This window comes from Alexandromys fortis, unplaced genomic scaffold (genome assembly GCF_014885135.2).
Source record: "Alexandromys fortis isolate MF-2015 unplaced genomic scaffold, M_Fortis_MF-2015_v1.1 scaffold_279, whole genome shotgun sequence".
Lineage (NCBI taxonomy): Eukaryota > Metazoa > Chordata > Mammalia > Rodentia > Cricetidae > Alexandromys > Alexandromys fortis.
In genome coordinates this window covers 1,336,498-1,353,421 of record NW_026068151.1, presented here as the reverse complement: position 1 = coordinate 1,353,421, position 16,924 = coordinate 1,336,498, and the positions used below count along the sequence as shown (strand labels likewise).

Below are 16,924 nucleotides of genomic sequence, written 5' to 3'. Positions count from 1 at the left end.
TAGATGCATACAACAAAGATTTTTATTTCAATTATCCACAAAACAATATCACAACATTTTATAAAAATATTAAGTCTTAGGTTATCATTATTTATTTTTAAAAAAGTGTGCTAGAAGGCTGTTTTTGCCAACTTTTCTTTTTTGGTAAGGGTTAAAGTTCCAAGTTTAGACAATAAAGATGAAAGCTGTTGGGAAAAAAAATCTTCAAATGTACAAAACTGTTTCTTTTCTTGACAATTTAAAAATACGTAACAATTTAAACTGAATACACATTAAGTTAATGTTGTATTCTTACAAGTGTTATTATAAGAACTGCCTCATTCAATTCATTTAAAATCTAAAGAATGCCATCAACTTTTCCTGCCTTATTTTTCTGACCAGAATTAGTACATAAACATCTTTACCCTTTGAAGACTGCTTAGAAAAACTACAATACCACAGATCACATGAAGCCCTTTAAAACACTCATGACACAAACTGCAGACATCAGGGCAAATAAGGACGACACTCTTCTCAGGAGATCCTCTGAATAGGTTAATTGGGAAAAAAAAAATAGAACTTTTAGTCAACTTGCATAAAGTTCACTTGTCACATTTAAAAAGTTAAATTTGAACATAATTTACCATGGCACAGAACTTTAAATTTAGTGATTAAAATGATAGAAATTTAAAATTATATGCTGAAAATAGAAGAACTTGATACAATGCTTTAAAGTGTAACTATAAAACAAAGCATTTAAAAAAACATTAATATTCAACTTTTAATTTATTTACCAGACTCAGTTTTTTCCTTGCTAGACCTTTAAACCATTAGCACTACTCAATTCAAATTAATACTTCATAATTTGAGTTAGAAAAACTCATTTTTAAAGTTTTACTTCTGTACTTTAAACTGGCAAAAATCCCCTCTTTAAATTACTATTACTCAGGATATGTATTCTTCCTCAAATTGATTATATTATGAAAGGAAACTATAATCATCAAGTATATTTGAAATGTAAGTGAAGTTTCAGAAATTTGAAAATTTGAGTTCTAAAAAGGTTCTGTATAAAATAGGGTCACTGAAATTAGTGTTAAGCCTTATCTTCACTATTTTGAGGCTGTAAAACTTATTTAGTATATATGTTAAGAAAAATTAGTTTTACAGTCATACTTGATAACTTTTAAGTCTCAGAAACAGCTAATGAGGAGCTCTGAGTGCCAGCAAAGCCATGATGTCACTCCACAACACCAACATTAAACACTCCATCCCACCCCAGTATCTGTAAAATTTTCACATTTTCTTCTCTCATACTTATTTAAATACATTTTCCTCTCTCCTATTCTATACTTACAAAGTGCATTCAAGTCCCTGATCTAGTGATGTTTTTTATGTGTGGAGTCAATCACCATAAAAGCACACTTAACAACGCTTCACAGTGCTCCATCTATTTTTTTAAAATGGACTGCTTAAATGCTGGGCTTTTATTTTTATGCTATGTAAATAGTAAGAATTTTCTCTGGAACTGGATATAATTTCAATTGTACATTGCCTTAAGACAATCAATACAACCTTGCAAATGACAAGCTCACATTCTGGGTACTTTCATTATGAACAATTCAAAATGACGAAAGTAAAAAAGCTGTCTCTACTTTCCAGTTCTATGAACTAAGTGTGAACATAGGGTATTATGCTTCCAAATTCCATTGCTGTGGTCTAACATTAAATCAAGTGTTTGATCTTGTTTATAATCTCCTTTTTGCTTTTGGAAGACTTGGCCCATTCCACACAAAAGGAGGTCTGTGTTAAGACTGCATGGCAACTGTCAAATAGAAAAACAAAACGAAACAAAAACCTAACTTTTGAAAAAAAAAATGCGAGAGATTTTTTTAAAAAAACTGGAATGGAATTATTTGGTCCCATAGAATTCTTTGATTTTAAATTTTAATATGGTGTAAGAGCTCAAATTTTGTCCACATCAATAAATAGTTTTCTCCTAGTTTTGGGAAGGAAGGAAAGTGACTAGTAAACAGTAGTCTTGTTGCTCTTTCTTACCATGCTATCCCAACATAGTCACATTATCTTAGCTTGACGCTCTTTGGACCATGAAGTAAGTTATAAGATATATCATTGGTACTTTAGTGTTTAACACTTGGGGGGAAAACTGTTTTGTGCAACCATTATCTGGAATTCCAGTTTACCATAGAAACATGCAGAGTGAAAGGTATCTTCTTATTCCCGTGCGTGACAAACTCCCAAAGGTCTTTATGTTTTGGAAGATCTGCACACACAGGTTACTTGGATTATAAATTTTCTCCTGGTTGGTATTGTGGCTCTGTAGCAGTGAAGTAATCTTCCAAGAAGGACTGAATATATTCAAATGTGGGTCTCTCATCAGGGTCCTTCTTCCAACAAAGATTCATCAAGTCATGGAGGGATTCTGGACAGCCCTGAGGGCAAGGCATCCTGTACCCTCGCTCCACTTGTTCCAGTACTTCACGGTTTACCATACCTAATGTTAAGATTCAAACGTTAAAAATAAAGGTCCTAGCCACAAATAGCAAAACAGATTAAATGTCCTAGCCAATAACTAAAGACATACTAAGTTTATCTAGTGAAAAGACATTTTCAACAGAGAATAGAATAAAATTTAAATATCAATTTATACAAAGAAAAGCCGAGAAATGATTATATGGATAATCATTTATATGTGTGTGTGTGTGTGTGTGTGTGTGTGTGTATATTTATATTTTTCCCCCGAGATAGGGTTTCTCTGTAACTCTGTAACTGGAACTAGCTCTTGTTGACCAGATTGGCAGAGATCCGCCTGTCTCTGTCTCCTGAGTACTGGGATTAAAGGAGTGTGCTACCACTGCCCAGAGATAATTTATATTTTAATATATGACCAATTATTCATTCCACTTAAACTTTTACTTGTAACACAGTATCTTCAAGTGCCAACTAAATTTGACTGAGAATTTAGGGTGATTGGTATTTTCTATTACCATTTAATAACCCCAACTTTAATAAGGAATTGAAACTAAATTAGGAGAGAATTCTAGCTTTATTTTTGTGTATACTAACCACATAACTATTTCACTACTCTGAGTTTCCTTATCTATTATCACATATTTGGATTTGTCTTATTACACAATTCAATTTCTTCTATTCTTTTTTAAGTTCCTTCCCATGTGCACTGTCCCAAGCTAACAAGTGGACTCTTCCTAAATTTCTCTTCTAGACAATGACTCACTGTGATGGTATAATCATCTAGGAGAAAATGTCTGAGCATGGCTGTCAAGGATTATCTAGATTAAGATAGCCTCTAGAAATACCTAAGAAGGATTATCTAGGGTAGGTTATTTGAGGTGGGAAGACCCACTTAACTGTCAGTAGTACCATTCTATGAGCTGGGGTCTTGGACTGAATATAAAGAAGAAAGCTGAACACTGGCATTCATCTCTCTTTGCTTCTTGACTAGACACAATGTTACACTTCTACAGTTATGACTCATTTCTATGATAGGATAGTACCTTCAACTGTGAGCTAAAATAAGCCCTCCCTCCCTCCCTCCTTAACTCAGGTGTTTTATTCTAGCTACATATAAAACAACTAATACATTTGTCAAGCCAGCAAAACCTTGACTCTTTCCCACATCCCATTATCACCTTCACTGCCAGCCTTACCCTTACCAGCAGTGAGATTGTTCACTGACTATGACTGCTTAAAAACAATGGAATATGATAAAAAAAAAAAAACCTATGGAATACGATAAAAAATCTATTTCCATTTTTATTTATGACCTTCTAAAGAATAACTGATTCCTCAAAATACTTAAGTCTTAAAAATTGAAAGAGAATGTTTTCATCAAAGAACATATCACTTTTTAGTGAAATCCAATATATTTTCTGCTACAGAAATAAAGCCAGAAGTTGTTAGACACATGCAAAAATGACTATTTAACATTCAATGAAACCATACTGTAACTGTGAAAGACCCCAGCTTAGCTGCTGTAATGCCATTTTGCAAGGCTTTCACACAAACGAGTATAAGTTCAAGGTAAAGTCGGTACTCCTAGGCTGCCAAACAGGATATCTATGGTCAGACATCAGGCCTAGGAGGGGAACTAAAAGTTCTGGGAAAACTACATGTGCCCTAGATAGAGCCAAGTCAGCTATTAACATATCTTCATGTCCCCGAGGAGCTTGTCCCCAAGTGAACCTATCGCCTCATCCGAACTGACCAATGGAATCCCTGTAACCATGCATGCTTCTGCGGCCCGTTTCCATATAAAAGACCCCCTGTCCAGCCTGAGGGTGTGCAAGTCTTCCAAAGAGACTCTGACGCCCACAAGTACCTGTGTACTCTCAATAAATAACCTCTTGCAGTTTGCAGCCAGTGGTCTCGGATTGTTCCTTGGGTTCAGGGGTCTCCTCCTGAGGGAAGGTCCTCTCTGAGGGTCTTTCAACTGGAAACCTTTTGCTATTGATCACATATGCCTACAGCTTTTGTAGTTAAGAGACTAACATTAATTAGTCTAAATAAGCCTAAACTTACAATACCAACTTTAAGTACCAATCACTTCTCCTTTTGGGGGGTGGGGGTACTGGAGATTGAACCCAGGGCCTTATACTTTTACAAGATTTGTTGTGTGTAAGTGTGTGTGTGTGTGTGTGTGTGTGTGTGTGTGTGTGTGTGTGTGTGTGTATGGGAGAAGAGGGGAAGAGGAAAGGATGGGGAGAAGAAGAGAGGCAAAGAACAAGAACTTGCAGAGTATATAAGGGGCATTGGCACTCTTGGAGCTGAACTTATAGGCAGTGGGAGCTGGATATGAGCTCCAGTTCTCTGTCAGAGTAGTGCACTCTTAACCACTGTTAAGCTCTCCCTCCAGTCTCTGAACCCAGGGTCTTATGTATACTAAACACATGCTCTACTACTGAATTATACTTCAGTCCTCATTCCTAATAAATTTCATTCAAGATTTGACCCTTTAGAATTTTTTGATAATCAGAACTATTCAGTTTTATGGTAACAAATTTAAAAGTAAAGCATGGCAGAAATGACCTCCCCTCAATCTTCAGAAAAATAATCACTTCCTCAGAAGCACTTCTAAGATTCTGAGTAAGACATTAACTCTGGAGTATGGCAGGAAGTCATTTCTTTCATGCCTGCTCTTCAATAAGAAGATGAAAGACTGTAACACTTCATACTTAAAACAGATAGTAATAATGGCTTTGCACTCTGTCAATGAAGTATTTCATTATTGCTTATATTTGTTGGCGTTATTTTGGTAAAATAATAGTAGTTGGTTGATGCTATATGTTAATCCTCTTCAGTAATCAAAGATGGACAATATATAATCTTTAACTGTTTTGAAGCTTGGGAATCTGGGGGCTCAAATGGTAGCTCAGTGGGAGAGTGCTGGCTTAGCGCATACCTGGCCCTAGGTCCAATCCCTAGTACTTCCTCTGCCAAAAGAAAAAAAATCTACAAACTGTTTATATCCTGCTTATTTGAATGTTTACTTATGCATTGTATATTTACAGACATGTAGTTAGTTAAACATTTGGACTTTTATGTTTCCCTGTTCAACTGACCCTTTCTTTTATCAATATTCATTGAACTTTGTCTCATTTTTGTAGTATTTCTTGCCTTGAAGCTCACAGCTGTACAGGTTTTCTTTTGGCTGATATTTTGCATAGTACATCTCCTTCCAATCTCTAAATTTTAATCTTTTTTTACAGCTTATATATTTAAGGTGAATCTCTTAAAAATAGTACTTACTATAGGAGCTGGAATGATAGCTCAATGGTTAAGAGCACTACAAAGTCATGAGGACCATCCATAATTGGGATTCCAGCATTCATGTAATAAACTGGGTAGCCAAAGCGTACTTGTACCACCTCCAAGGGCAGGGATGAGGGGTGAGGCAGAAACAGAAGGATTTCTGGGGTCTGCTCATTTCTAGCTTAGCCAAAAGGAAAAAAATAATATGAGCCTTAGGTCCAATGAAAGACTTTGCCTCAAAAGAAATATGAGGAGTAATCAAAGTGTATTAGAGGTATGTGTTTATGCATATTTTTAAAATCTGGTTTTTATCTTTTAACTGAAATATTCAGTACATTTACACACAATGTAATTATGGGTAAAGGTTTAACTATTCCTGTTCCTTCTCTCCACCCTCTCTCCTCCTCTTTTTCTGAGATCTGGTTTCTCTGTGTAGCCCTGGCTATCCTAGTACTCACTGTGTAGACCAGGCTGGCCTCAAACTCAAGAGAACCACCTGTCTCCGCCTCCTGAGTGCTGGGGTTAAAGTATCTACTACTGCTAGGTTTATCATCCCATTTACTTGCTATTTTCCCCATCTATTCTTTTGTCCTCTTTTTATTTTGATTTAAAAAATCACTTCATCATTACATTCTACTGGATTTTGTTTTTTTGTGCTAGGGATCAAACCCATGGCTAAGTGCATGTTAAGTGAGCATTCTACACTGCACAGTCTTCTACTGAGCCACATTCTACTGCAATTGCAATATGCTTTTCCGGGGCTTTTACTTTACTTGAAAGGAGTATTTTTATAATCTGTAAGTATTAACAGAAGGTCAGAACTATCTCCTACTACTATTTTACACCCTGTGACCTTTGTGTTACTATCATGAAATTTATTTTTTCCTCTTTACTCTTTTTTTTTTAATTTAAAGCATACAGGTGGTTTTGCTTGCATATATGCCCATGTACCACATGCATGTAATATGCACAAAATCCAGAGTAGGATGCTGCTTCCCCTGGAACTAGTTATGGGAGGTTGTCAGTCACCATGTGGGTGTTGGGAATGGAATGCAGGTCCTCTTGAAGGGTACTGAGTGGTCACTCCAGCCCCATTGAATTTATTTTTAGATGTGGTAAGACAATACTGGTGTTTTCTAAAAATTTTTTCCAAAGTACTTTAAAAGCATAATTTTTGCCAGGGTGGCTTAACAGGTAAAGGTGCTTTGCTACCAAATCTGGTGACTTGAGTTTGAGCACCAGAATCTATACTGTAGACAGAGCTAACTCTTACAGGTTGTCCTCTGATCTTTCCACAGATGTGCGTGCATGTGCGCGCATGCACGTGCGCACACACACACACACATACACACACACACAAATAAAGGAGGGAGGGAGGAAAGGGAAGGAAGACTAACGATATTTCACCTGTTTCCAGCTTCTGTATGCAGTGAGGAAAAGGCAAGTATATACCAACTCCCTGTGGCTATTTGGCTTTGATTTTTATAGTGTGGTAATGCTAGAAATGCTATACCTGATTGAAGTACACCGAATTTCCTTTATCCTGCTTCAAGTTTAGAGTTAACAAAAACTATTTTTAAAGAAAAGCTATTTTCTGGCTAGTCCTTTCCTAGTAATACTTATTACTGTTCCACTCTCCCATTTCCTAGGACTCCAGGTACAGAGAAACTAGACCTTTCCACTGTGTTCCACTTAGTTCATACTGTCTATCCCCACACATCCCTAGGCATTTAATCTAAACACTGTCCTGAGAATTCTTCTAATAATGAACCTATGAATCCACTAATTTTGTCTTCCATGTTTTACAGCTCTTACATGATATTTACTTATTAGAGATAGGGTCTTTTTAAACAGCCCAGGGTGGCCTTGAACTTTAATCCTTCTGCTGTAGCCTCCTAATTGCTGGGACTACAAGTGTGCATTGCCACATCCAGCTTTGATTATTTCATTTATAGATTCCAATTCCACTGAAATTCTCCAGTTTTTCTTATTATTTTGCTAACCACTTCTTTCAAGTATTGTTAACTTTGGTCATGTACACCTATAGGACCAGCAGTTTAGAGGCTGAGACAGGAAGAGATCACTTCAAGTTTGAGGCTAGCCTACCTATTTTAAATAGCAAGATCAAGGAAAGCTTGGGTGACAAAAGGATGCCCTGACTCAGACAACACACACACACACGTGTGTGTATGCACACACATATACACCATGTGCACATACTCTACAAACATACCATGCACTTATACCCTACACACATACATACACCATACACCTATGCGTACACACACACACACACACACACACACACACACACACAAAGTGCTTATTTGAAGTTCTTTAGTTAGTTTATGACTGGGGCTCACTTTAGGACCTAGCAATTTTCAATTCCTGAATGAGTCATATATTTACTTATTTATATTTTGGAGACATGGTCTTACTGTGTACTCTGCTGGCCTGGAACTCACAAATATCGACCTATTTCTGCTTCTCAACTGCTGGGATTAGAACATGCACTACCACACCTGGTTTGTGGCAGTTTGGATGAGAATGACCTCCATAGCTTAAAATATTGGAACACTTGTCACCAGTTAACTGGAGTGTTTGAAAAGGATTAGAAGGTATGGCCCTGTCGAAGGGACTGTGTCACTGGAAATGGGCTATCAGGTTTCAAAAGCCAAACCTAATGTCTCTCGGCCTGATGCTCAGATGTAAAGTTCTCAGCTATTGCTCCTGCGCCAGACCTGTCTGCTTCCTGTCATGATAACCATGGACTAACCCTCTAAAACTTTAAGTAAGCCCCCACTTAAGTGCCTTCTTTTATAAGAGTTGCCTTGGTCATGCTGTCTCTTCATAGTAATAGAACAATAATTAAGACATGGCTCATCTCCCCACCCCGAAATCAGCAGTTCTCAGATCCTTTCATAGGGGTCACATATCAGAAATCCTACATATCATATATTTATATTACAATTCACAACAGTAGCAAAATTATAGTTATGAAGTAGCAATAAAATAATTTTATGGTTGGGGGGTCACGACAACATGAGGAACTGTACTAAAGGGTCACTGCATTAGCAAGGTTGAGAACCACTGCACTAAATAATTGCAGCTTTATTTTCCTTTTACAGAAAACATAGATCTACTTTATGTTAACATTCTGAATCACACATTATAGATTATTTCTTTTTCTTCAAGACATTAGGTTGTTTTTTGTTGTTGTTGTTTTGTTTTGACAGTAAACGTACTGTCAAATCACCTAGTTCTTACTTGGCAAGACTTGGCTTTAGATTTTCTTTAGTTTTGCCTTTCCTACTAGAGCACTGCTGTTAGAACACAGTCCAGGAATGGAGTTATGTGAGGAGAATTCTGAGTCTTGTGACCTCAGTTTCTTCAAAAACAAAATTATTCTTGGAATATGTTTTTGTGCTACTCCTGGGTTTGCGCCTGTCAGGTGTAGCACAAGAGAGAGTTTACTTCAGATAACTCATTATTGCTTGCTGTTGTTATTTAATTAAATATTTAAACCATGCCTCTATGGAAATTTTATACAGCTTGAACTCATGAGAATTTTACTCATGTGACCTTTATTAAGCCACAGTGTACAAATTGTCTGTGGTGCTGAATAAAGTTGACATGAGACTTTAGTACTGGCTCCATTCCCCTTGGATCCACCACCTCTAGAGTTGTGACACATTGCCTTTTAGGATCTCAACAAAAAGCCTAAAATGTTCCTGAATGTTCATTTTGGCTAGGCAGGAACTCTCTAGCACTCTTTTCTTTTAGCTCAGCCCAGCTTTCAGACCTTGAGTGCCTGTTTTCTGTTAAATATCCTACCATAGCCTTTACCTCTATAGATGAAGGTTAGGAGAACCTACTGGAAAAAGCCTAAAGGGATTTTTTTTAATGCAGATTTTTGGAGTTATTTTTTTAGGAGCTTCCTTTTTGGGAGCACCTGTACTTCTTTCTCCTTTGTTCAGAAAAACAAACAAACAAACAAAAACTCCCCAAAACAAAGTTGATGTCTTCATTTAAACTTCATCAATATTCCCACTTGAGGTAGGAGTATCTTCTTTATATGTGTTGCTTTCATTGGTTAATTAATAAAGAAACTGCTTGGCCTGATAGGTCAGAACATAGGTGGATGGAGTAGACAGAACAGAATGCTGGGAAGAAAGAAAGTGAGTCAGACGCCATGATTCTTCGACCCAAGACGGATGTAGGCTAGAATCTTTCCTGGTAAGCTACCACCTCTTGGTGCTACACAGATTATTAGAGATGGGTTAATCAAGATGTGAGAATAAGAGGCTAGAGCTAAATGGGCCAGGCAGTGAATACAGTTTCCACGTAACTGTTTTGGTAAAGGTAGACGGCGGCCGGGACCTGGGCAATGGGAAGTGGCCTGCAGCTCCTTCTACACGCACTTAGAAAATGTTAAGAAGAAACATATTATTAACATAGGTGTCATTAAAAAAAAAAGCCGGTATTCTTCCTTGGTGGCTGTGAAACATAAAAACAACTGTATTATGTATCTATCTAATTCTGCGATTGTCTGTAGTGAAATAGTAGATATTAAATTCTCTATTGTGGCCAAACTAAAAGCACACCACGAGTAAAACTTCAAAGTGAAATGATTCAATACAACTGTTTTTTCACCTTTCTGGCTATATTTGCCGATACAGAGAGGATAGAACTAGATTTTATCCAGCATTATGATTAAGTAGTAATAAAAGAAGGACAAAGGATAAGATACACCCAAGGGAGTACTCATACTGCTTGACTGTAAAATTTAAGAGGGCTTTCATGAAGAGGATGAGGATCTGGCAAAGTTGGTACCAAAACATTAAAGATCTTGTTAAAGCTAGAGTAGAAAAAGATTGAAAGATGCAGAGTAGGAGTCAGACAAGGGGCACACAAAATTGTGGTGAGGAGAGGAAGGCAGTTTTAGGTACTGTTAAGGTTTAAAGTGAGAAATGACAAGAACACAGATGGAAACTACTCAAGCCATGAGAGAACATAGTATAAGAAGAACAAATATATATATATATGTATTAAAAGGAATATTGTGTCCTTGCTGTATACAAGCTTTTCAGATTCATGAGATCCCATTTATTATTTGTTGTTCTTAGTGGTTATGCTATGGCTGCCCTATTTAGAAGTCTTTTCCTGTGCCAATGACTTCAAACCTTCCCCCTACTTTCTATTCCATCAGACTGAAGGTATCTGATATTCTGTTGAGATCCTTGATCCATCTGGAGTTTTATACAAGGTGATATGTTTGGATTTATTTGGATTCTTCTACATGGAGTCATTCAGTTTGACCAGTGCCATTTGTTGGAGATGCTGCCTTTTCTCCAGTATGTACTTTGGCTTCTTTGTCAGAAATCAGGTGTCTGTAGGTATATGAATTGCGGTCTTCAAAACAAAAACTAAGTAGTCACTGAATATTAGGGAGAGAGTATCCCAACTAAACAATTTATACTACCAAGTAAAATCACTAGTGCCAGGAATATTGATGTTGGCCAAAGGGGTCCCATAGAAACACTACTGCCAAACATCACAGGCTACTACTGCCAAGGCTATTGGTTGTCTTCTACAACCTGATGGTAAAGGCCTATTGCTAAAGAAAAACTTATGACATTGAATACAGAGAATCTGGCGCCTAACTAGAAGCTTTACCCCTACTTTCAAAGTGCTGGAAGCTACTCTGCATGTGCCAGAAGAGAAAGGTCATCAATGTCACCCAACTACCTACAATTGCAACCTGCCTGAAGACACACTGGTGCAACAGTATCACAAATGTTATGGGGATAAACACTTTTTGCGCGGATTTAAGGCACACTCTATGAGATGGAACCCATACCTGACACTATTAAAGTGGCCAAGAAACTAAGACTAGAAAAGCCATAGGCCTAGGGGGAAAACTTCTATTATTATTTGGCTAAAGGAACATAGTCATCTAATGATATAGTACTATACCCATAGATCAGCATCTCACTTAGGCCATTTAAGAGATATTTCTTCTTGCATTGGAATTAACAGAGTCCCACAACCGGAAAATGTACAGAGATTGAGATATTTTAGAAAATTCAGTCCTAAATGCGATGCCTTCATTAAAGCCCTCCCCTTAAGGTTCAGGAATTGATGTGGAAAAGGAAGAAGAAAGATTGTATAAACCAGGGAGCTGGGGGAGAATGGAAGAACTGTGGATGAAATATAAAATAAAATTTAAAAAGGAAAATAAAGAAAATACTCAACAGAAAAAAAAAGAATTGTAAAAGCTAGAGGAGATAGTCGACTCCAAGGAAACGGTCTTCCAGACACAATAGGACTGATGCACATACGCACTCAGAGACTGAGGTAACATGCAAGATTTTCACAAGTTCAAGACAGACGGGGGTCCCTAAAAGGAAAAAGTAGAGAGGGCCATTCCACCTCTAATCAATAAGGTATTTTCAACTGAAGACCTAAAAATAAAGAGAAACACCAGTTTTCTCTATGGAGTGTCACTTTGTGTATCAACCACACTCCAGGGCAGATACTACTGTAGTGATATTTTGTTTGTAGCCTAACAAATAAAGCTTGCCTGAAGATCAGGGTGGCAGAGCAATGCCACTGAATAGTCACAGAGGCTAGGCAGTGGTGGCAAACACCTTTAATCCCAGGCAGATGGATCTCTGTGAGTTCAAGGCCACCCTGAACTACGTGAGATTGACTGTGTCTAAAAAAGAAAGAGCTCACACAAACGTGACACCAGCACTTGGGATCACATGCCTTTAATCCCAGCACTAGGGAGGTAGAAAGAAGAGTGTTATGGATGGTTGGAGAGAGGTGTGTGTGTAGCAAAATTCTAATTTTTCTTACTAAGAACCCAGAGTCAGATATTAGGGGGTAAAAGGTGAGAGATCAGAGAAGCAGAACAGCCAGTTACTAAAGAGACTACCTTTTACCTCTACTGAACTCTCAGACCAAGAGGGCGGTCCTGTCTCATACTGTTTTGCTTTTCTGACCTTACAGAACCCCTGTAAGACTTTAAGACAATCCTGAAGCCATTTTGGACAATTCTGAATCCTCTCAGCCTCTGTGCCATAGTGCTTCCCCTCCTCCCCTGGGAACCAAGGACCTAACAGCTACACTCGCATGTACTCAGTTCCTGAACAATTACCCATATATGTATGTTTTGATTCAGTCCCCTGGGAAACGGGGTCAAAATGACCTCTTACCTCATCTGATCTGGCAACAGCTCTCCAGTCAATTATTGGTAATAGCCCTTTCAAATAAGCCAATCAGAATAGTCAAAGAACAACCCCCCCTTGCTTCTGTGGCCCCTTTAAAAGTAGACTGTACCAGCTATTCGAGGTCCCTCGGCTTCCCGAATGCTGGGGGACCCTGTCATGTCAAAATTAATAAAATCCTCATGCTTTTGCATCGGCTGTGGTGTGTGAGATGTTCTCTGGGGGCGACTCCTTCTCGGTGTTTGGACGCTAGAGGCCAACACCCCAATATCTGTCTCTGGGTTTTTATTAATTGTGTTATACCTTCCTGTCTCTACCTCCCTAGTACTGGGATTAAAGGCATGTGACTTCCATGTACTGGGATTAAAGGTGTGAGCCAACACTACCTATTTCTATTTCTCTTTGAGACTGGATCAATCTAGTATAGCCAAGGCTGGCCTTGAACTCACAGAGATCCCTCTGCCTCTGTCTCCCTGAGTCCTGGGAATAAAGGTGTATGCCACCACTGCTGGGCCTCTAGTGGCTTAGTTCTGCACTCTGACCTTTAGGCGAGCGTTATTCATTAAAACTCAAATAAAATATCATCATAGGAATATAATAAAAATTTTAGTAAATAAAACATTACCATGAATTAAGACAGGAGTGGAGTCTTACTGGACAGAGTGATAAGGAATGACCATTAGGTGAGGAGAACTTGTGTGGGTTAAGTGTCAACACATAATGAAGGGATGTGAATCAGAGAATGTGACAACACAGCTCTACATCTGCAAGTATTAAGGAATGGCATGTAAGAGAAGATCATTATAGCAATTCTTTCCAAAAATTGTATTTTCTATGTTTTCACACTCTTCAACTGTTAGGATACTTCACTTCAGTGGGCATGTTTGAGAGGTAACAGGTTGAAGTAATAATATTCAATTATAGCTGAATATCAATTAGGCTAAAATTTCTTCTGGCTCCCAAAAACCTGTATCAATGTCTTAACTTTTAGAGTAAAATAGTTTGTTTTTTTTCTCTTATTACTAAAGAGGGTACAATGCTTCTCAAAACAATCTTTTGAGTCTAGAATATCACACTTCTAGGAAAGAATTACTTGGGGGGGGGCAGATATAACCTAGGATATTTAAGATATGCTTCTGATGTGAGAGAACAGATATAAAAGGCGTTTTTGGAAAACATCTTAGAGGAGAAAACTGAAGTGAATGTAGGACACACCTCCTGTGCTTGCTCAAGGATTCCAGACCTCATGAATTGCTACATATCCAGTGCCAAAATAAATGGGTAGGAAAGAAGAAATAGTCTCTCTCCCTTACATGTTTGCTAAGTGTACCCCTCATTAAAGTCTATGTTGAGATAACGAAAAAATTAGAAAAACAGAAGCTTACCTGGATATGGTACTCTCCCCTTTGTTACCAATTCTGTCTGTAGTATTCCAAATGACCACACATCTGACTTTATAGTAAACCGACCATACAAGGCAGCCTCAGGCGCTGTCCATTTGATTGGAAATTTTGCACCTAAAAATAATGTTGGCAATCTTAAATGTTTTAAAAGAGCCTATTTGTGTAAATGTAAGGTCAAAAGTCTAATCTCTATCAATATCCCAATTTTTGGTATCATAAGTTTGTCTTCAAACATAGAAAATATGTGGAAAATTTCATTGACTTTAAATTTCTATGTTAAATCTGTTTTTTTCTTATATTTAATGATATAAAACATTGCTAGTGGGAATAGAACATGATCCAATAAGACAGCAGTAGAATGTTTAATAAGACAAAAACATGGATTATAATATTGGAAACATGGAGCAAGAGCACATGCGATTCTGATCTTGCTGTATTTAAATTCTCATAATCGTGGCCAGGCAGGCATGATAGTGCATACTTTAATCCCAGTAGACAGGAAGCAGAGGCAGGTGATCTCTGAGTTCAAGAGCAGCCTAATCTACAAAGCAAGTTCCAGTACAGTCAGGGATACACAGAGAAACCCTGTCTTGAAAGAAAAAAAATTCTTACAATCCTATGTCAGCCTCCTGCAAACTAGGATTACAAACTTTTGCTCAATCTGCTGTTTTGTGTGTGTCTGTATATGTAAAATAAGTAATGAACAAAGATGAAAACTTCATGCATGCATCCCTTTCTCCCTCTGTATGGCTTTTTAAGAAAGGGTCAGTTGTTCTCTAACATGCTATCTATTAGAGAATGACCATGAACTTCTGATCCTTCTGCCTCTAATTTCCAACTGCTAGGTTTAGAGACATGAGACACTACACTATTATAAAATATACAACTTTAAATTCACTTGATGTCCAGAGGCTGTAGCCATTTATGGTTGAAGACCTAATCTCAGTCTAATGGCTACTGGCTCATAATCTTTTCTGTACTTCTGTGCTATCTTTACAGAAGCTTTTATTGTGCTATCACATTTTTTATTGTGTGTCTGTGTGCATTCTCATGTGCCTTGCCACTTGTGTGGAGGTCAGAGAACAACTCTGAGGAGCGGATCTCTCTTTCTACCTTTAAGGGTCACCAGGTTTGAGTAACTAGCACATTTGTCAGCTGAGCCATTGTACCATCCCTTGTGTCAGCATGTTTAAAATATATGTTAACTTATAAAAATATTTAGTCTATGACTTTAATATACAAGCATTTTGCTAATTAATATAAATACAAAAACACAACTTTCATGAAATTTGTGTATTTATGCTAGTAAAATTTTAAGTGCTGTATATACTCAAAGTGATTATATACGTGTGTGTATGTATATATATATATACATATATGTTTTAAAGTAGTTCTCAAGTATGAAAACAGTTCAACTTTTACAATAACAAGGCTTCATTAAAGAGTGGCAGATAAATTTAGCCTTTAACAAATGGTTAGGATTTTCTAAGTAAGGACTACAAGAATGTATGACTAGTTAGAGGTAAGTATATATAGAGGCAGAGACAGAAAAGAAGTGGAAGGATGGTGAGGTGACTCAGCAGTTAACATCTCTCACTCCAGTTCTAGGGGATATGACACCCTCTTCTGGTCTCCATAGGTACTACATGCAAGCAAAAGACCCCCACATATAAAATAAAATAAATCTTTTTTTTTTTTTTTTTAAACTGTAGCTAAATCACGGGCTTTCTACTTTGGCAATGATAACTATTCTGGGATGGAATTGTTTTGTGAACGCGTGATTATTACGCTGTATGTTACAGCATGATTATCAGTATCTTAGCCTCTACCCATCAGATGCTGACAGTAGCCCTCAAATTAGAAAACCAAAAATGTTTCTAGACATTGCTGATGTCTCCTTGGGGTAGGAAGAGATAATGAATGTTTAATTGGGAACCACCTCCAATCTAAGAAAATAGTTTAAATAACAACTTACCAAGTTTGTTTAAAAAAAAAAAATGAGAAAACATTTATCTGGGACAAGGGCGATAGCTCAGTGTGTTAAGTGCTTGCTGCCCCTATGAATCTGAGTTTTGATTTCCAGAACCCATGTAACTTGTGTCTATGACTCCAGTGCTTTTACAATGAGAAGGTAAGTGGAAACAGAAAAATGTCAGGGCATTTGCAGGCAGCTAAACCTGGTACTTATCCTGGGAAATAAGAACCCAATCTCAAGATGGGAGAGTAATACCCAAAGTTGTCCTCTGACCTTTGGGTGTTTGCTGTGTCATGTGTGTGTCTACTCCCAAACACAAACACACATGAAAACACAAAGAATAAATAAAATTTACTGCTGCCATCCTAAAGGAAGTACCAAGGACATTTTATCTGCTATATTTATAATACAAAAGTATCTCGTCAAGTTCTTCTTTAGGAATTAGCTATTAAACAGCCAAAGTATTATTTATTGTATATAATTGTATGAATAATATCAATGGTTCTGAGTCCTCTGAAGCAATCTAGAAGTCTTTCCCCCTCCCTCCC

The 16,924-nt window shown here is 37.4% G+C and overlaps 1 protein-coding gene across 2 annotated transcripts in view; it reads right to left on the bottom strand.

The window, feature by feature from the left end:
• Yes1 (YES proto-oncogene 1, Src family tyrosine kinase) overlaps positions 1–16,924 on the bottom strand; it is a 71,668-nt gene continuing 54,744 nt past the window's right edge. The window contains exons 11-13 of one of the 2 annotated variants that reach the window (XR_007589414.1): positions 14,384–14,515; positions 2,181–2,491; positions 1–525 (exon numbers count right to left, since the gene is read on the bottom strand). Coding sequence is in view for 1 of the 2 variants with exons in the window: in XM_050127260.1 (XP_049983217.1) it covers positions 2,283–2,491; positions 14,384–14,515 (341 nt within the window). In the remaining variant the exon portion in view is untranslated. Of the gene's footprint in view, positions 2,492–14,383; positions 14,516–16,924 lie in introns of both variants that reach the window. The other variant, XM_050127260.1, reaches the window with a different exon arrangement.